The following is a 21613-nucleotide window of genomic DNA, read 5'->3' on the forward strand; positions in this document are numbered from 1 at the left end:
CACTTCTGTTTTTCACCAAGTTTTTATTTTATTTTTATTGCTTTCTTAATAAGGCTTCCTTCTTATTTTAGGATCTTACAACCTAATACAGTTTAAAGGACAACTCCTGTTGATAATTATTGACTCTCTTTAATAAATTGAACAGAGAACAGCAGCCCAAATGCTGATCTACAGAGTGGTATCCCAATGATGACAAATGCTGGAAGTTCCAGTTTTGTTACCATAAACCAAACTGACCCTCACCAACTCAAGATACTTCATCCTGCAGATGAAAAGTGCTACGCAATGAAACGTGCCATCTTAAGTATTCTGAGGATGAGCTTTGACACATTTTCCCATGTAATGAGCAGTACAAGGAAGACAGAGAATATATTCATCTCCCCAAAAAGCATTCACCCTTCTAGCTCATTCCCTCACCCTCATTCCAGGCAATAATTAACTGATTTCTGTCAACTACTAGATATGTTGTTAAGCAGTGTGTACATCATTTATAAGTCCATATCCTGACAATTCTCTTGTTTAGATAGACAATACGGGAGAAACATTCTTAAAACTCCCACTGGAAGTGCAGATATGTCCATTTCTTCTTGTATTTCTGTCAAGCATTGTTTTATATTTTGTGCAACAATAATGTGGGGTAGATACAAATTTTGAAATTTAAGTTTGGAGATACTGAATCTTCTATTGTAAACAACTCTGACTCTAGTAATGCTTTATATGACAATGTTGTCTGACCTGAGGAACCACTTTCTTTTGGAGAGCTCTTTGGAATATAAGTGTGTGGGGATCTCAGTCTTCTGGGCACTCACCCACCAGCCAGGAATGTTTGCAAACTGAATACTTACTTCCCATGGATAACTGATGTGTCTGCCCACCAGACATGGCTTGGCTGCAATCTAGAGATTTTCAAATGCTTGCCCAATGCCTGCTGACTACCTCTGCCCCAGGACACCCAGACAACTTCTTTACAATCAGTGGACTGCAATGACACCTTGCAAACAAAATGTGGCCCAGTCTTGGGGAGAAGGCATCCCTATAAATCTGACCTTCCTTATTACTGTTCAACTCTAGGATCTAACAGAGTGCTCTTTACATATTTATGCTACTCTTCCCATGGATATCAAAATCAAGGAGTGATTTTTGTCTTCTGATTAGACCCAGACCTACACAGAACTAGACAGTGATTGCAGGAGATACACCTGTAAATATGAGATCTAGGGGTTGATTTCATCAAGTCTTTGGTCTGAAGCCAGATGCTGAGCTCCTTGAAAGATACTCAGCTGCATTATACAAATCAAGTTATTACCTATGGCTCACTGTGAAGATGTACACAGAAGCACTTGCCTTGGGAATCCAAGTGAATGCTATGCTTAGCTGTTACCTCAGTAATGATGACTACAAAGACTGTGATGAAAGATTCTTATCACTAGAGTTGCACAGAAAATGGCATGCTCAGATTTACTAAGACAAGTTCAAATCAAGGTCTGAGAACCACAAAGCCTCAAAACAGCTCTTAAAAAGAACATTTCTTGTGGCCACAGGACTAACACTGTTGAAAATCAAACATGAAATTTAATTGCACAGGTAAAATTACAACCACAATTACAGTGTCTCTATCAACTAGTTGTTCATGTGAAAATTAGAGCAATGATATGGGAAGAATGAGAACCTGAAAACGAGTGGGGATATCAAGTCGGACCAAGATGAAACTCACAAGCTTAAATCCACAAGACACTAACTCTCCCTTATCAGGAAGTCTCCTGCCCTTTGGTTTCTGAAATGAGCCTTCCTCTGCTTAAAAATACTGAGGAAACCTCACTTGGGGCACAAGTCGTAGAAGGAAATGCTCCTTCTCTTCAAGATCCACCCAAACCAGCTGCTACTGCCTCCAGTGACGTAGGGAATTCACAGTCCAGAGAACAGCGATACAACACTGTGCAAGATAAAACAGCCTGTACAACAAAACAGTTCCAACTAGGATAGTATGTAGAAGAAAACTAGGTACCCTGGGGGGGAATAAACTGTAAGCACGCCAGACCCATAAGGGTAGAATGTAACAATAAACTGGGCCAAATTCATTGACATGGGGGCATTTATTAGACAGTCTGCGTTTAATATTTACTAGCTCATGGACCTGGAGAAAGCTCTAACAACTTACTTGCTTGGATGGTACCAGACTCAATGGTGACCTACAGTAATGAGTTCACATGCCAGAACTTCCACAACAAAACGTGAAGGAGCAAATCCTAGGGAGATAGCAATGTGGCATTGGCTTTATCCCGTGTGATACACAGCCCCATTCCCCATTCTACGTTGAGGGAACAGAAGATTCTCCACAAACGTACGGAGAAACCGATAAGTGGACGGCTTCCATCCTAGAAGCCTCTGTGGTTATTCTCCATGATAGGTGAGGTATGACTGTAGAGGCTATACCATCACTGAGATGAACTCCCTGATTTCAATGCGGATGATGAGAAGCCAAAGTAGCAGAAATCAAGTAGGTGGCACTTAACTGCCAAAGACAAAATGGGCACATGAACCATCAAGAGCAGTGGGAATGAAACAGGAATCAGAGTGCTTTGGCCTGCAGAGATCTCTAGTGGTGGCTCACCGGTCCCAGCCTAATCGGTCCCTTGCAATGAAACAGATATGCACCCTATTACAGTAGAAGTCAATAAGCCTGCTCTAACAGTCCATACAGTACATTTTAGGCATAGAGGGCCAAACAGTCTCTGTGCTATATATACTCAAGTCTGTCACTGTGGTTTCAAAGAAGCCATAGAAAATATGTAAACCAATGAATATGGTTCAGTTTGTCTAAAACTATATTTACAAAAACAGGTGGAGGGCCAGATTTGGCCCAGGGTCCAGTTTGCCAACCTAAGTACTAGAATTTTATTTGATGTCTGTAACAAGCAGTTTCAAGTACAGTAACCAAAACTGATCTGACTGACCACAGTGGAACAGCACAGCTCCCTATCGAACTTCCAGTCAAAGGCCATATCACAAACACAGAACTCCCTCAAAAAGGAAGGATCTTGCACCATCACCACTATTCATACTATAAACCTTCCTACAGATTCATAAAGGGATGTACAGTCATTTACAAGTGACTATGCATGGGGAAAAAGGAAATAGTCTCTAAGAGGACACTTAAGGCACTAATTCCTGAGGATCCAAAATATCATTGTGGCACACCACCAAAGTGGAGACTTATGGTAGTCAGGTGATTTTTTAAAAAGTCTTAACTTCAATGAACTCACACTGGACCCAGCTGCAGCAAGCACCTACCCTATGTTTATTTCTTTCCCCAAAACCTAAATATATAATTGCAATTTTTGGCAACCAGCCGAATTCCTTTATCTCTGACCCATAGGGTAAGGACCACCATGGTAGGAAAAGCTAAAAAGAGGATCCTGGAATTCCCCACCACTGGACAAAATAACCCAGAAACAATGCAACACTGCAGGGGGAAATACAAAGACTAAAGCCAACGTCAAACTTGCCTGAAGACTGGAAAACAGGATTGGCCTTGAAGAAGTAAACTATGGACATCAACAATCACCCCAAGACCAATTCCAGAAACCTAAACTAAACCTAAACTGTACTGGATTGACATGTTGTATGTATTTATTTATGTGCATGTATTTATTTATATATATTAGCCATTCACTTCTTCCATATCCTTCCCATTTTCATTAATATACAAGTTATTACAGGATAACATTACAATTTATTCTTTAGATAACTAACTGATTTTTGTGAAACTGTAACTAAATTTGAAGAGCATTTACTATGGACTGTGGGGGAGATAAAATGACTCTTCTTGATGTACATTTATAACTCCTCTATGCAACATAATCTGAAGTACATATCACCCACAAAATAGTTAGTGAAAGATCTTTTGAAGCCTCTGGACCTGAAGCTGACAAACTATCAATCACAGGGCTGTTTCCGTAAATCAAGCTCTATTGAAACAAAGCCATATCCCATGCGTTTACTAAGGTGTATGGTTGCTTGTGCACTACCAAGGCAGAGCCGAGCAATTCCAGGCCTTACAGCCAACAAATCATAATGCAGTCACTGAAAGAGGACTGCAACTACCTCCATTTTGATCTCAAACTTTCTAATTGATTAAGGTCTTCTTTCCAGCTCATTTTTTTTTTTTTGACAGAAATAGAGACAGCCAGCGAGAGAGGGAACACAAGCAGGGGGAGTGGGAGAGGAAGAAGCAGGCTCATAGCGGAGGAGCCTGATGTGGGGCTCAATCCCATAACGCCGGGATCACGCCCTGAGCCGAAGGCAGACGCTTAACCGCTGTGCCACCCAGGCGCCCCTTTCCAGCTCATTTCTTAACTCGGACAAAAGTCCAAACGGGCAAAGCATCCCAGATGGGAACTGAAACTTCCCGCTCAAGCTTTAAGGGCTGCCCTGAGCCAGCAAGACCCCTTGTGATTGACTCCAAGGACCGGATTTTCTTAGCTCACCTGAAGGTACACACTGACTTTTGTTCCACATGTTCCTTATAAAAAACCGGAAGTACTTTCAGAACTTTGGAGACCATCTTTGAGATGCTAGTTCCCTCTCTTCCTGGTATCGGCCTCACTGATGTATATTTCTATCTTGTTTCACCACCACTCCTTTCTCTATCTTTGATTTTGTCAGAGACCAGTGGCTGAACCTGGTCTGTTTTAGAATCCCTGAGACAGGTGCTCTTGCACTCCTAAGCCCCCGCTACATTACTGCCTCGGCCTTTTCTGACAGAAGTCTATCTACCTCTGTACTGGACCCAATTACCATATTACAAAATTACAAGATAAAATATTTAAACATACCATGGATATAAAACCACAAATATCAGAAAGTATGAGTTTCTCAAAGAACACGTGACTCAAGTCAGTATTATGAAGAAATAATAGCTCTGCTCTAGCTTAAGAGACTGAAAGACAGAAACAATTGTCATATATGAACCTTGATCATGTCCTAGATCCAAAAACATATTTTGAAACAATGTGTAAGATTTTAATTTTTACAGAGCAGACATTAGATAACATTTTTAATTTTCTTGGGTGAAATCAATGTGTTATCATTTTAGTAGCAAAATGTCCTTATCTTTAGGAGACATATTACCAAGTATTTAAAGGCCAAATATCATGCCTGCAATTTATTTCCTTTTTACTCTCAAACAGTCCACTAAAAAATACATTTCTCTAGCCAGAGAGAACAACCATGCAAAATGCGAAAATGGGTCAATTGACTTCGACGCACATCCATAGCAGTAGTATTTACATTTCCTTTAGGGTTAAGATCCTACGAAACAAAAATGTCAGGAAAATACACACTTAATCCAAAAGTCCTATAATTGTGAAATTCAATTATTCTGAAAGTGGGGTAATAAAGCCTCCATTCTCTTCTCCAGGAGTCCCCTGGTTTGAAACTTGGTGGGGATGGGCGGGTTCGGGAGGGAAGGACGTTAAGGTAGATGAAAACTGTTTCTCTTTAGCACAGACTTGTGGTGTACGTGTGTATAACTGGCTACTGAAATACGCACACTACAGACATCCGAGAAAGCATATTACCTTCCTACTAAGATACTGTGTGTCCAAAATAAAAGACGAGCGTGACAAAGCCACATTCTCAGGTGAAACATTCTCTTCCACACGAAAAGGAAACACAGGCCCTTGTGAACCAACTTTCCCAATGCTCACCGGTCAGGTCCCGGAGGAAACGAGGACGCGGGGCGGAGTCTGGGTCACTCCCAACAGCAGAAATTCTTTTCCTTCAGGAGAAAAGTCACAAAGGTCGCTTGCACAGCGGATACAAACACCCCACGGAGGCGCCCTCACAGCAGGTCCATAGAGGCTCCAGGCGGGAACCACCGGCCCCAGCGGCCTCTCGGGCGATCTAGGCGGATGCGAACCCGCGCGGCCCGGCCCCTCAACAGGCCCATCGGCGACCCTGACCAAACCTATCCCTGGATTCCTCCTTCCATCCCTCCCCTTCACGCCACCCTCACCACAGCCGGCCCCCGGGTGACCACTACCATCCCGATGCGCTAAACGCAACACGGAGGACGCAGCGGAAGAGACCCCGGCGGGCGTATGACGCCGCTTCCGCTTCCTGCCGGGGCTCGAGGGGCGGGGCTTCCACCTCAGACAGCCGAACGGTGGTTCGCTCCCGCGCGAGCTCGGCGTGGCGGGCTGGGATGCGCTGGGCGCTTGGTTTGAGGCGTGGATGCAGCCCGGGGGACGCGGCTGGAGCTGGACCCAGGTATGTGGGCGCGACTACGGGCGGAGGGCGGGCCGGAGTTGCGTGGGGCGAGGCTCAGCCCCAGTTCGGGCGGGGGAAGGACCCCTTGTATTCACCTCAAAACCTGCACAGTGAAAGGTTTCCTGCCTGCCTCCCTGCACATCTTAGAACTTTTACGGTCGTTGTCCCATATCGATAAGCCCGAGACCCCAGCAGTCCATCCCGTTTGGGGGCCTTTATTTCCTCTTAGTGTCATTTACGTCGGACACCCTCCTAAGCTCTGGTCGTTGACTCAGCCTTTGTTTCATTGTCATGACATTTCCTGTAAATCTTTTTTCTTTATCAAGCATGTATATCTGCTTTTGGTTTTGTGGCATAGCAGTGATGCCAGGCATTGTTCTCGTGTTCACGCAAGGTTACAAAGTCTTCCCGGATTCTTGTTTGCTGTGATGTTCATTGGGTGGCCTTTGTGCAGTAAATAAAGGTCTTTATTTTTTTTTAAGATTTTATTTATTTGACAGAGAGAGACACAACGAGAGAGGGAACACAAGCAGGGGGGAGTGGGAGAGGGAGAAGCAGGCTTCTCGCTGACCAGGGAGCCCTATGCGGGGCTCGATCCCAGGATCCTGGGATCATGACCTGAGCCGAAGGCAGACGCTTAACGGCTGAGCCACCCAGGCGCCCCTAAATAAAGATCTTTTTAAACACGGTTGGGTATCCCATCTATTCAAAACTATGGGGCGGGGGGTAATGGACGAAATAAGTGAAGGGGATTAAGAGGTACAGTCTTCCAGTTATAAATAATTAAGATAGGGGGTGTAATGTACCCACTTATGGATTATAGTCAGTGTAACATTTCACCATTTTGTATTGTGACAGCTGTTAACTAGACTTACTGTGGTGACCATTTCATGAGATGTATATATGTCAAATCACTGTGTACTCCTGAAACTAATCAAATATTGTATGTCAGTTGTTCACCAATAAAGAGAAACGTCTTGTCATGCGCATCATCAAATGTTTTACGCATCGATTGAATTGATAATCTCTGTTATGTTAATGTTTCGTCTTTTATCATACAAACATTTGTTTTTTTAATATCTCCAAAAATGTCAAATTTATTAGTTTACATCAACGTTGTAGAAGTTAAAGAAAATAATTAAGTTGTCTCATGAACTGGAAGGTGACTTATTAATCCCTCTCATTTCCAAACCTCGTCAAGCAGTCACTATGTTTATAAAGTAAGTCAGCTGAATGCTTGAAATCTAGATGAACTTTAAGATCTTCAGTTTGTCGTGTTGAATGTTAATGGTATTGACATAAATTAATCCCTTCAGATAAATGTGAATTTTTATGTTTGCAATAGTCTAAGCATACTTGGAAAGCTGTTTTCACAGTCATCACAAGCCTGAGGAAAAATTTTAGTATGTTCAATAGCAACATGCCTGTTAACATTCATATTAAGTCTACCCTGAAAACCACATACTTGACATACAAAGAAGTTTTTACATTTGTCAAAGGGAATTTTGCTGGCGCCTGCGTGGCTCAGTTAAATGTCCAGCTCTTGATTTAGGCCCAGGTCATGATCTCAGGGTCATGAGATCGAGCCTGTGTCTGGCTCCACACTCAGTGGGGAGTCTGAGACTCTCTCCCTCCTTCTCCCTCTGCCCCTACCCGCCACGTGCCCTCTCTCTAAATAAATAAATAAAACCTTTTTCGAAAAAAGGTAATTTTGCTTAAGAGGCTGTGCTGTCCATGTTCTCCATTGTTATACTTAGCACTTAGTTAATTTACATGCATGTTCATTTACCACATAGCTTTGCAAGTCTTCTGGATCATTGGTTTCACGTTGACAAAACTGACGCTAGTACTATTCATCACAGCTATGCTCCTGGAAATGTAGGTGGAGTTCACTGCTTGAAGATAACTGTTTATTGCACTGCTCCCAGCAATAAAGGTCACTAAAATGGGTGTCTGCAATGTGCTGGCTGAGGTTCTCAAAAATCACTGGTTTTTTTTTTAAAGATTTTATTTATTTATTTAACAGAGATAGAGACAGCCAGCGCGAGAGGGAACACAAGCAGGGGGAGTGGGAGAGGAAGAAGCAGGCTCATAGCAGAAGAGCCTGATGTGGGGCTCGATCCCATAACGCCAGGATCACGCCCTGAGCCGAAGGCAGACACTTAACGACTGAGCCACCCAGGCGCCCCCCAAAATCACTGTTTTATAACAGTATTTACAAATGTAGGGCTCCTCTTCATGCAGTTTGCTGTGTTCAATCAGAATCATGTGGGTAGAGACACTTTCCTTGCATATTTGACACACATTCGAATCAGTACCTTTGTGCTTCGGCATCATATGCTGCTTTACAGCAGAAAAATATTTGCTGTTGAACTCACAAAGTTCGCATTTATAGAAGTCACTGCTATTGGCTCTCAGTAAAGGCCAGTTCTGCTGGGCAGGCACATTCAAAGCTTGGCTCCTGTCAAGAATTTCACAAACTTTAGCTGCTGGCTCCTCATCAGTTTGGTCTTGGAGCCTCTCAGAGGGATTGTTTTCTGCCTCTATATCATAACCTTCAGAAAGTGCCTGCACTTCTGCAACAACTGGAACATCTTCAGCAGTGTGAACTTCTGTAGGACTCTCCTCTTGAGTGCGTTGGTTGACCAGTTCAGGTGAGTCACACTCTTCATCACACACTTCAGTAACAGCTCTTCCCCCCCCCCCCACAAAAGGCAGTGTGGTCTAGAATTCTCAGTACAGGACTGGGAACCAGGTAGTTATGATTTCCATTTCTGGCCTTGATTCCATCTGTAAATTTTGGCAAATCATTTGATGTCTCTGTATCAGAGTCATCATCTTTGTTGTCAAAATATTTTAAGTCTGGTTTTCTCATAGAACAAATACTGTAACTGTCAGAAAAAATTCCATTGAATCCATCTGCAATTCTGCTTATTCCAGAGGAATCTGACTAACAAGAAGAGTGTAATGTCTTACTTTTTCTTGTTTTAGGATATTCATTCATATCTTTTCAATTTGGTATAATTCTTTTTTTTTTTTAAAGATTTTTTATTTATTTATTTGACAGAGATAGAGACAGCCAGCGAGAGCACGAACACAAGCAGGGGGAGTGGGAGAGGAAGAAACAGGCTCATAGCGGAGGAGCCTGATGTGGGGCTCGAGCCCATAACGCCGGGATCACGCCCTGAGCCGAAGGCAGACGCTTAACCGCTGTGCCACTGTAGTGAGAAGAAATGAATTGCAAGGAAGCCTTCACAGTTGCTAAAAAATGCCAGGACCCCAGGGCTGCAGCACTGTGGCCCTCATGCTCCTGGCACTGCCCCAGCCTAGCCCCTCTGCCTCCTGCATGCCTCACACCCTGCTCTCCAGGCCCCCTGTACAGAGGTATAAGTGTTACTTAGGCGAAGAAGTCTGGTTTTTTAAAGATTTTATTTATTTATGAGAGAGAGAGAGCATGGGGGTGGGCAGAGGGAGAGAATCTCAAGCAGACTTCTTGCCCAGCAAGGAGCCCAATGCAGGGCATGATTCCACAACCCCGAGATCATGACCTGAGCCAAAACCAAGAGTTGGACCCTTACCTGACTGAGCCACCCAAGCGCCCCCAAAGAAATCTGTTTTTAAAGGACTGCATTTCTAGGGGCGCCTGGGTGGCACAGCGGTTGAGCGTCTGCCTTCGGCTCAGGGCGTGATCCCGGCGTTATGGGATCGAGCCCCACATCAGGCTCCTCTGCTGTGAGCCTGCTTCTTCCTCTCCCTCTCCCCCTGCTTGTGTTCCCTCTCTCGCTGGCTGTCTCTATCTCTGTCGAATAAATAATAAAATCTTTAAAAAAATAAAATAAAATAAAATAAAATAAAGGACTGCATTTCTTGCCTTAATTTTAAAATCTCTTTAGGGGCACCTGGGTGGCACAGCGGTTAAGCGTCTGCCTTCGGCTCAGGGTGTGATCCCGGCGTTCTGGGATCGAGCCCCACATCAGGCTCCTCTGCTAAGAGCCTGTTTCTTTCTCTCCCACTCCCCCTGCTGTGTTCCCTCTCTCGCTGGCTGTCTCTATATCTGTCGAATAAATAAATAAAAAATCTTTAAAAAAAATAAAAAATAAATAAAATCTCTTTAAACTATAGATTGTATTTGGATTTTGTCATTTTCTTCTTAAATATATTTAAAGACATTTAAATCTCTAATTTGCATGGAATGTATTTTGACATGTAGTATGTGGTAGTGGATCCAGTCACATTTTTTCCTCCCAAAAACATGGCTAATTGTTTTAGTACCACTTACTGATAAACTAATTGGCATACTGAATGGAACTCCACCCTTATTTAAAAAACAATTTCTTATAAATACCTGTATCAGTTTCTAGAACTCCTGTGTATTAGTAATGTGTTTACATATAAACATATCTCACTCTTGATATGGTAGCTTTATATATTTTAATGTTTCATGGTAAATATATAATGGTAGGTAATATTTGTTGCATGTAACTGCGGTACGTATTTAGCTTAGCGTTCTTCACAGGTCAGCTGGTAAAGCATGCAGACAAGTGGTATTGGTATTAGGGTCTATGCATTTGAAGGAGCAAACACTTCTTTCAGTCTTCAGAGGCTGCTTTCCCTAGATAAAGACCTTCTCCTGCTGGGTTTCAGGCCTGGGGGTTTTGCCTCTGGGGTCGTAGTTGAGTTGGGTTGGAGCCATGTAATACAGCTGCTCCTGGATCTATAGTGCAATGTGTGGTTGGAAATCCTATTAGTAGAGAAGTGGACATTGTCTGGTCCCTAGGTAGACAGGACTGCCTCCAGGACCTCGGTCAGTAGGGCTGGCCCTGGGACGAGTGTTCTCTTCAGGATCCACAGGTGGCAGGGCTGTTTTCCCAGTTGTGTAGAAAAGTATGGCTCTCTAACTAGGCATGCATGAATGACCCCACAACACAGCTGAGAGGGGCTGTGGCCATGTCATAGAACTGCCTTAGGGTCCACATCCATGACAGAGTTCCGTAGGTCTGCCTCAGTGGGCACTGATGGATGAGTCTCCCCCTGGATCTCTGGGTGGGCATGATTCCTCCTCCTACATCGTGGCTCAGAGTGTCTAGAGCTGGGTTGTGGGCTGCTTCAAGATCTGTGGTCAGACCAGCTCAGTAGGTTTGCCTCCCAAGTCACAGATGGACACATGTCCTTCTGGGTTCTTATGTGGAGAAGACCACAGATCAGAGAGACAGGTGCTGGATCACAGGCTGGCTGCTCAAGGTCTGCGTCTCAGAGTGAGGCCAGCAGCCTGTTACCTGAGAGGCATGGGTGGATGTGTTTCCTTCTGGGGCCTGAGGTGTGGTGCTGGTGCCAAGGCCAAATGGGGCTGTAGCCAAGTCCACATGAGGATATGGCTGTTTCCCCATGTGTGACTCGACCACGGTCAGCAAGCCAACTGCCTGGGCGTAGGTCTTCCTTCTCAAAATGTCTTTCCTTGTCTCTACTAGGGCTTTGTAGTCTTATACATGAATTCCAAAACTCCCACAAATGGAGAGGTCTCTAGAATTTGGAAAAGGCAAGTAAACAGACTTCCTCAAGCACCTCCAGAAAGAAAGCAGCATTACTGATGCATTCTAAACTTCTGACTTCCAGAAATGTAAAATAATAAATTTGTGTCATTTTAAGCCACTAGACTTACGGCAATGTTTTACAGCTTCAATAGGAAATTAATACACCTCTCTTCCAAAATATTCCCATCTTATTGCCACTGGCTAGGTCAGGTCCCCATCACCTTTTCCCCTCGACTACTTCAACAGTCTCCTAAATGTTCTCTGCCTCCAATTTCTCCCACTCAGAGCAATCCTAAAGTACTACGCCTGTGATTATAGCATGGCCCTAGCATTGCATTGCTTTCAAAATCCTTAGTATGTCAAATTACACCTGTGATTATAGCATGGCCCTAGCATTCCATTGCTTTCAAAATCCTTAGTATGTCAAATTAGATTCTCTCTCTGTCTCTGTCTCTCTCTCTTTTTTTTTTTTACAGCAGAGCGAGTAGGAGAGGGGAAGGGCAGAGGGAGAGAGAGACTCTCAAGCAGGCTCTGTTCCCCACACAGAGCCAATGCAGGGCTCGATCTCACAACCCTGAGATCGTGATCTGAGCCGAAATTAAGAGTCGGATGCTTAACCGACTGAGCCACCCAGGCGTCCCTCAAATTAGATTCTTAATAGGCTGTCCTCCATCTACATATCTTAGTTTATTTCTAATAACTCAGTCATCAGTTCCATATATCCTCCTGGAATGCCTTAGTCTTGAATTTTCCATGTTTGTGTGTATGTAGTTCCTTTCTCCTATAGTTCCAGCTCTCCTCTCTACTTCCTACCCAAATCATTCTTCAGTTAAATTTCTACTGATTATTTGTTACCCAGTGCTCAAGAGTATTGTCCCATTAGAAGTTTTTGCTGAATCCCAAGTGTTGGTGATGTGGAAAATGTGGAACCATCATTCATTGCTCGTGGGAATGTAAAATAGAGGAGCCGCTTTGAAAAAACAGTCTAGCAGATTTCTAAAAATGAAACATCAGTTTACCATGTGACTCAGTAATTACACCATGAGTTATCTACTCCAAAGAAATGAAAACACATGTCAACACAGACATGCACATGCAAAAGTTCATAACCGAATTATTCATGATAACCCCAGACTGGAATATCCAAGTGTCTACCAGCTGATAATGAATAAACAAATATAGGTATATTTATATGTTTGAATATTATTCTGCAGTTATGAGAAACAAAATACTGATATGAGTTTTCCACATAGATAACCCTCAAAAATCATTATGCTAAGTGAAAGAAGCCAGAATCAAAAGACTACATATTGTATGATTACATTTACATAAAATATCTAGAAAAAGCTAATTACAGAGACAGGAAGCAGATAAGGTGTTGACTAGGACTGAGGTGGGAGTGGACATTAACTGCAACTGGAGACAAGGGAACTTTTGGAGTGATAGAAATGTTCTAAAATTGCATTGTGGGGGCGCCTGGGTGGCTCAGTCATTAAGCGTCTGCCTTCAGCTCAGGCCATGATCCCAGAGTCCTGGGATCGAGTCCCACATCAGGCTCCTGTGCTGGGAGCCTGCTTCTTCCTCTCGCACTCCCCCTGCCTGTGTTCCCTCTCTCTCTGGCTGTCTCTCTCTCTCTCTGTCTGTCAAATAAATAAATAAAATCTTAAAAAAATAAAATAAAATAAAATTGCACTGTGGTAATGGTCACAGAAATTCTATAAGTTTACTAAAATTACTGAATTTACATTTTGAATGAGTGAATTTCATGGTATGCAAATTATAGCTCAATAATTTCATTAAATAAAGATTTTCTCTGGATTACTCGAGTCGAAAACTTTTACCTTTCTTTTCAACAGGTTCTATTACACACCAACGTTATGCTCACAATTCTGTATTGTAATCATATTTACCTCTTTGGTCCTCTCCTCAATTTGTACACATAGACAATAATTAAACACTGCTTGAAACTTAATGTAATCAAAATAAATTGAAGCCACCCCAATATTGCTGAAATGTAATGATTTTTTCAGTAGTTTGAAGATCTAATTATATATGGAATTCTTGTTTTTGTTCAGTTTGGTTTTGTCCCAAAAGTTACTAGTTCCGTCCGTGATATTGTTTTAATATCCGTCACAATCGTTACTACCTCCCTTCATTTAGGTTCCTCAGAAGAAGACATCGAGCCAACGATTCATTAGTGAGCACATTACTGGAAGGAACAAGGATGTGGGTTAGGGAGAGGGGAAGTGATATAGGGAGGAAAATACATCCAATAAAATACGCCCTAGTCAGCTCCCACAACAACTGAGCGGTTTTCACCCTGTGGGGAAATATTGGAAAGTGGTGCAAAATGGAAATATGAGAATTATCCTAGCTGATTGGTGAAGAAGATGGTGTACTTCACACCTTTCCATCAAGAGCTGTCCTTGGTGGGGCATAATTCCCTGTTACTTCTTACCCCATACACCTGTTGCTGAACATTTGCAGTCAGATTGGTATGCAACGGAGAAAGTGAAAGGATCCCTGGGAATGGAGGAGAAATGCTGACAGCTTCTACTACTACACTCCTCACTGCAGACTCATTTTTATCAAAATTCTTTTTAACAAGTGAAGTGAATTCTGAATACATTTCACAAGTGTGTAACTACAATTCCTGATTACACCTCCTGTGAATACTCTCCCCCGAGAATAGTCTTAGTCTATTGTAGTCATTATTACATGTATTAGGATCTTGAGGATGTATCTTAAAATCACAATAATGGGAAATAAAGGTCCAATAGAACAAAGAATGGGCAGAGGATAAGAAGGAAAGAAGACAAATAGGAGGCAATATCTGAGTGATACGCCATGTAATACATTACCTACAAACCTGAACAAATGAGGGACACCTGGGTGGCTTAGTTAAGTGTCTGCTTTCGGCTCGGGTCATGATCCCAGGGTCCTAGGACCAAGTCCCGCATCGGGCTCCTTGCTCAGCGGGGAGCCTGCTTCTCCCTCTGTCTGCCACACCCCCCCGCTCCCCGCGCTTGTGCACTCTCTCTCTCACAAATGAATAAATAAAATCTTTATTAAAAAAACCTGAACAAATGAGATTTCAAATCAACATCCCCACTTTTGAAGTTGAAAATGACAGCAGTGTTCTCAGGAACACTATGGTAGCAAACTTAGGAGTGTGGGCTCAGAGTCAGGCTTCCACATCCCAATCTCAATCTTTTAAAGAAGGGAGAAAGTGAGAGAAAATATCTTAAGGAAATGTCAAGATACATGCATTTACAGATGTCGAGCAAGTACAGTATTGATATGGCAGGCACTTTGGTTATGACTATTGTATGATTTCCATTCCATTTCTTCCAGGGAAAAACAAATGTACAACCAAATTAAAGTGAAGGATATCAGCATTCCAGAGGACCATTTAGAAGTAAACCATACTAGCACTTGATATAAGCACTTCACATCTAATACTGAAAATCTCAGGAATGGCTATAGGAGAGCTGACCAAAGAATGTTACGGGTTGCAAATAGGGAAGAAAAAGGAGAAAAAGAATCATTGAGGAGGTTGTTAAGGAGAAACCAACATAAAAACAAAACCTAACAGGGGCGCCTGGGTGGCTCAGTCGTTAAGCGTCTGCCTTTGGCTCAGGGTGTGATCCCAGAGTCCTGGGATCGAACCCCACATCAGGCTCTTCCGCTGGGAGCCTGGTTCTTCCTCTCCCACTCTCCCTGCTTGTGTTCCCTCTCTCGCTGGCTATCTCTCTCTCTGTCAAATAAATAAATAAAATCTTAAAAAAAAATACAAAAACAAAAACAAAACCTAACAAAAACAAACCCATGGGTACTTTGGGAATATAAGCAATGAGGCCTGTCTTTTAAGGGAGGAAAAAACCCAGAAGATTTGTATGCACAATATTTGCCTTTGGAGCCCACAATGTCCCCTAGGTTCTGAGGCCAGTGGCCCATCATGGACAAAGGGCTCCTCGATTGTGGAGTCTTCCCAGGGCCCCCTTCACATCCTTATTCCTCAGGCTGTAGATGAAGGGATTCAGCATGGGGGTGACCACAGTGTACATAACTGAGCCAATTGAGCTCTGGGAAGAATGAGTTGCAGAGGGATTGAAATAGAGCCCCAGGCTTGTCCCATAGTACAAGGAGACCACAGAGAGGTGAGACCCACAGGTTGAAAATGCTTTATATTTTCCTGCTGCAGAGGATATTCTCATTAAAGAGGAGACAATCAGAGAGTATGAAAAGAGGATCCCAATGAGAGGAAACACACCCAGTATGGCAGTGGACACATATAAGAAGATGTTATTGATGAGGGTGTCAGAGCAGGCCACCTTGAGAATCTGAACCACTTCACAGAAGAAATGTGGAATTTCTGTGCCTGGACAGAAGGTCAGCCGCCTCATCAGTAGGACATGAATCAGGGAGACCCAGAAAATGATGAACCAACACATCAGAACCAGCAGGCCACAGAGTCGTGGGTTCATGATGACTGTGTAGTGCAGGGGATGGCAGATAGCCACATACCGGTCGTAGGCCATCACAGTCAGGAGGAAACCATCCATTCCAGCAAAAATCATAAAAAAATACACCTGGATGAGGCATCCAGTGTAGGAAATGTCTTTGCTGTGTGCCTGGATGTTTACCAGCATCTTTGGGACGGTGGTAGAGATGAAACAGATGTCAACAGAGGACAGGTTGGAGAGGAAGAAGTACATGGGCGTGTGGAGATTGGAGTCAGAGAGGATAGCCAGGATGATGAGCAGGTTTCCCAGTACGGTGACCAGATACATGAACAGAAACAAACCAAAGACCAGGGGCTGCAGTTCTGGATTATCTGAGAGGCCCTGGAGGAAGAATTCTGATACTCTGGTATGATTTCCTGCTTCCATGTAGCCGATGTGCCTGCTAGAGAAGGAGTTGAAAGCAATATTCAGTGAATAGCCAACTGGCACATCAGCCAGTCATCACCTTTATAATACCACCGTTAGGTGGACATCTTTCATCTTCCGTCAGTCCTTCCAAAGGCAATAATTCACTCACTCAGCTCATTTTCAATCTAAATGTACTTAGGTATCCTTTTAAAAATTTAGCTTACATCTCTATTTTTTTTAAATTTCCTATTCACTGGTCTAGTTCTATTTGAGGCAATGGACATGAACCAATTTTTTCTATGATATGAGCATTCAAAATAAGTGAAGACATCAAATGTCTTTCTTTGATAATCTCCATAATTCAGATATCTCTATACTAGTTATACAATGTGTATTCAACTCAAATAGCCTTAATTCGATGAGGTGATGCTTCATTATCAATGTGACGGTTAACTGTTGTCTTATTATTTTTCATTCTAAATATGTGGTTACTGCTGTTAACTTCTTTGTGAGGATTCAAAGTGCTCTTGTACACAGTAGGATGTCAATAAATGATAGCTATTTTTATTTGTCAATCCCTTTGGTAGATAAATATCCCCAAATTCATTATAGAGCTGTGATTTAGAATATGGGATCTTGAGTCAGTCTTTCTAGAACAGAAATTTGGTATACCAATTTATTCGCTGTGTGACCCTGAGAAAGTTAGTTAATCTCTTGTAGCTGCAGATAGTACACCTCTACAATGGGAGTGGTAAATATTCCCTATGCTGTAAACCTGGATAGCGAATTAAATGAGATGATGCATGTAATGTTTCCACTGTGATTCTTGTGATATTCTGTGGACACTTGAAAAATGTGAGCTTTTGTCCTTACCATCACAATAAACCTGTCTTGTATGGCTATTGCTTATCAGTATTAAACTGAGACAGCCATCAAAGATGGAATTCTGATCATTAAAAACACAATAGGTCTGGTACCTCTTTTGACCACCTTCCAGCACTTCTCATAAATGAATAGCCTATACCTCCCTCTTTCAGATTCCACCTGCCAGGTGGATTCTTCTGAGAGAAAAGCAGGTGTACTACATAGATAATAGAGTGAAACAGCACACAACTATTAAAGTAAAATACAAAGTGTGTGCGGGAGTGTGTGCCCCTGTGTGCTCACTCTGGAGCAGGTGTCTGTTGTATTAAAAATCAGCACTTTCTTTGCAAAAAAAAAAATGATTGGTAGATTTGATTTAAAATAGTCAAAAACTTCTGTAAAGGAAATTATCCTTAAATAATTAAAAGGCAAAAAAATTAAAAGGCAAATTTAACATGAAAATTAATGTCTACATTATCATGATAGAAAGGAGGTCCTTGGGGTGCCTGGGTAACGCAGTCGTTAAGCGTTTGCCTTCGGCTCAGGGCGTGATCCCAGCGTTCTGGGATCGAGCCCCACATCAGGTTCCTCCACTATGAGCCTGCTTCTTCCTCTCCCACTCCCCTGCTGTGTTCCCTCTCTCGCTGGCTGTCTCTGTCACATAAGTAAATTTAAAAAATCTTAAAAAAAAAAAAAGAAAGAAAGGAGGTCCTTGTTATTCCTAATGTCTAGAGATTGTAATTAATTAAAGAGAGAAAAAATATTGAGAACCAATTTGGTCTGAGGAGGTACATAGAAAAGTCTTTTCTGAAACAGGTATACCTGAGCTGCAAGAGGAAGGATGGGTAATTGTTAATCAAGGGAAATAGGGAAAGAGCACATATTTCAGGCCCTGAGAACAGAATTTGCACTTTCCCCATGTTTGGGTGAGCTTGGTAATGGAAGGGATTTGATAGGCCAGTGAGTGGGAGAGCAGACAGGTTCAGGAGGAACAGAGTATGTGAGGAGCACAAGTGGAGCAACCTGTGCTATTGCTTAATGTGCCTCTCACATTGGTGATTTTATGTTTATTTGTGGGTCTGAGGTTGTGACTGTTTTTGCTTTCCATTGTCTTTCTAAAGATTTACATGGTGCCTGGGGCGCCTGCGTGGTGCAGTCGTTAAGCGTCTGCCTTCGGCTCAGGGCGTGATCCCGGCGTTCTGGGATTGAGCCCCACATCAGGCTCCTCTGCTGGGAGCCTGCTTCTTCCTCTCCCACTCCCCCTGCTTGTGTTCCCTCTCTCGCTGGCTGTCTCTATCTCTGTCAAATAAATAAATAAAATCTTTAAAAAAAAAAGATTTACATGGTGTCTGCACATACTAGGTGTTAACACATGAAGTGTTAGGTGTATGATAAAGATTGAGACCAAAAGAATCCACTATAACACAAAAAAAGGACTCTTCAAGCTCATCATCTGACTAAATGTAGACAAACAACAACACGGAATAGTAAAGTTAAATACAATGCAGTCATATCTACTTAAGAAGAGTGATATATCCTAAACAAGTAACACAAATATTTTAGGAATGGGAACCTCATTAATGCTGGGATGTTTGCTAAAAGTATGCATCACAAAAATAGAGAAATAAAGAGGAATCATAACCATAATCACAATGGAAAAAGTATTCGAGAAAATGTAACAGTCGTTACTGTGGTTAGCTGCCTGGAAAGAGCCTCTTACTACATGAAGAAACTTCGGTCAGTTTCTTAACCCAATAAAAAATAGTTGTTTAAAACTGCAACCAAGGGACACCTGGCTGGTTCAGTCAGTAGGGCATGCGGCTCTTGATCTCTGGATTGTGAGTCTGAGCACCATGCTCGGCACAGAGATCACTTAAAAAAAAATGCAGCTAACGAGGTGTTCTGTATTAACACACTAAATTATTTATATTAAATTTGTGAGTGGGCCAAGACAATCTACTCCAACTTAATCACTCAATATTCTCTTGAATATTTATAGAGATTAGTAAGATAGGAAATGGATATTAGCCTGAATACTGAATGTCAGAAATGATTACATTCTTCATAGATATATTGTGGACACTAAAGGAAAACAACAGTACAGAACTATTAAGTGCTATCAGTTAGACAAATCTGCCAGCAAAAACAGGGAATATAATTTTTAAAAATCCAATCACTTGAGGAACAAAGAGGATAACACATCATGCATAACAAATGTCGAGTGAGTAGTTAATGATAAATGATGGGACAGGAAATGGAACAGGAACCTAGAATTCACGGAAAGAATAAAGAGGAGACTCACTGGAAAATAACTTACTGCAGAGTGTCTCTGGATTCTGAAAGAGAGAAGTAAACAGAACAAGAGCTGGGGAAGACTGGTTTAAGTAGCAAGTAAAGCACCTTCAAACTATAGAGACTTCAGCTTTGTAGACTAAATGTGGGACTGTACCTTTCTCATTACTCTAGAGATAAGCCCAGTGCCCACTTTCTCACTCGTTTCCCTCGAGCCCTCCTCTAGCCCTGACTGCGAAGCAATGATCCTACCCTCTCTGATGATTATCACTGAAGCTTTCTTTTCTCTGCAGTCTGTCCCAGGAGAGCCCATTTGGGTTTTCCCCTAGGCTCCCATCAGAGAATTATAGGAAAGGGGCAACAGGACATGTTATTATCATCTCAGTGGCTGAATTCTCAAAGGTCCTCATTGAATAAATTGTTCTTCTGGATTCCTTGCTGCAAACAATTCAGGTCCCATGGGATACAAAGATGAAAGAATGGCAAATTTTCAGTCATGTCTGTGTAGGCAACAGTAGGCAAAGATGAAGGTATATTTTCAAAAAAAATTCTTGGGGCGCCTGGGTGGCACAGCGGTTGGGCGTCTGCCTTCGGCTCAGGGAGTGATCCCGGCGTTGTGGGATCGAGCCCCACATCAGGCTCTTCAGCTATGAGCCTGCTTCTTCCTCTCCCACTCCCCCTGCTTGTGTTCCCTCTCTCTCTGGCTGTCTCTATCTCTGTCGAATAAATAAATACAATCTTTTAAAAAAAAAAAGAAAAAAGAAAAAGAAATTCTTCTTTCTACGGTTTGACTTAAAATGAGAAAATATCCCGTAAGAAACATTAATTCCTACAAGAACCAAAACCAGGAATCAACTTTATGGGATGTTCATTCCTTGAAGAATCTTTGGAGATTTCAAAGATCACTTAGTCCACACTGTTGTGGAGGCAAAGAGGTCTTTCTGAAGAAAAGCAAAGTGGTGAATAGTTTTGGTTCTGTTGAAAGGACTAACCAAATGAGGACTGAAAATATCCCTTGACATTTGCTGGTGACATGAAGGCCTTTGTTGATATTAGGGAGGACTCCATTTTTTGCCTCTAACATAAGGGATAGGGGCATATGTAATCCAGGTAGAGTGGGCTGATGAGTGAGTATGGGGGAAATAGAGGTGCCAATATAAGCCACCCATGATGTTTGTCAGGGAATGTGAGAATAGAGGTCAAACCGTGGAGAGAAAAAAAAATGTGAAGTATGGTTAGTTTTAAAAAGTTTGTTTAATGGAAAATATGCAACAAGTTTAATTTCAAAGAGTATGATCACATTTAGAGCAGACATTTGCATACGGTAGATATTCTGGCTACACAATTCACAGGATGCATGTACACTCTAAGTCAGTGACAATCATAATATGCTCTAACTCAAATATATGGAATACATGGGTCCAGAAATCAAGGCTTCTTAGTAGAAGCAGCCCTGTCTAATGTCATGCCCAGTGAGCCAGTTGGGCAGTATTTGCTTCAGGTCTCCTCAACTCTGGCCTCAGCAGGTTTAGAGGTCTTGACACCTACAAGGATAGCCCTTCCAGAGACATGGCCAAGGTCCTATTAAACTTGAAGCTTTCCAGCTGCCTGGCACTTGAGGTCCTTCATGCCAGAAAGAGGAGTCACCATTTTGGCAGGGTTAATTAACCCTGGTCATGAATGTCATTGTGTGAGTGTGGCAGTGGGCATGCACTGGTATCTACTTGTGATCAGTCCGTGGATGGGAGCAGCCCAGCAGCATCCACAGAGCAAAGACGGCAG

The 21613-nt window shown here is 42.4% G+C and overlaps 2 protein-coding genes and 1 pseudogene across 2 annotated transcripts in view; all 3 read right to left on the reverse strand.

Annotated features, from left to right (window-relative positions):
• LOC100478482 (zinc finger protein 426-like) overlaps positions 1-7279 on the reverse strand; it is a 12978-nt gene extending 5699 nt beyond the window's left edge. Inside the window, exons 1-3 of the mRNA XM_019801889.2 lie at positions 7231-7279; positions 6044-6284; positions 5709-5779 (exon numbers count right to left, since the gene is read on the reverse strand). Coding sequence (XP_019657448.1) covers positions 5709-5779; positions 6044-6284; positions 7231-7279 — 361 coding nt within the window. The remainder of the gene's footprint in view (positions 1-5708; positions 5780-6043; positions 6285-7230) is intronic.
• Positions 7280-7408: 129 nt separating this feature from the next.
• On the reverse strand, positions 7409-9274 carry LOC109489974 (annotated as a pseudogene).
• Positions 9275-15757: 6483 nt separating this feature from the next.
• LOC100478229 (olfactory receptor 7D4) lies at positions 15758-16693 on the reverse strand. The gene has a single exon (XM_002921410.3). The coding sequence runs from the start codon at positions 16691-16693 to the stop codon at positions 15758-15760; it is 936 nt and encodes a 311-aa protein (XP_002921456.1).
• Positions 16694-21613: the final 4920 nt, after the last annotated feature.

The sequence above is a fragment of the Ailuropoda melanoleuca genome, chromosome 4, assembly GCF_002007445.2.
Source record: "Ailuropoda melanoleuca isolate Jingjing chromosome 4, ASM200744v2, whole genome shotgun sequence".
Taxonomy (NCBI): Eukaryota; Metazoa; Chordata; class Mammalia; order Carnivora; family Ursidae; genus Ailuropoda; species Ailuropoda melanoleuca.

Bases quoted from the DNA above. Each gene is read 5' to 3' on its own strand.
- LOC100478229 (XM_002921410.3), bottom strand. From the start codon at position 16,693: ATGGAAGCAGGAAATCATACCAGAGTATCAGAATTCTTCCTCCAGGGC.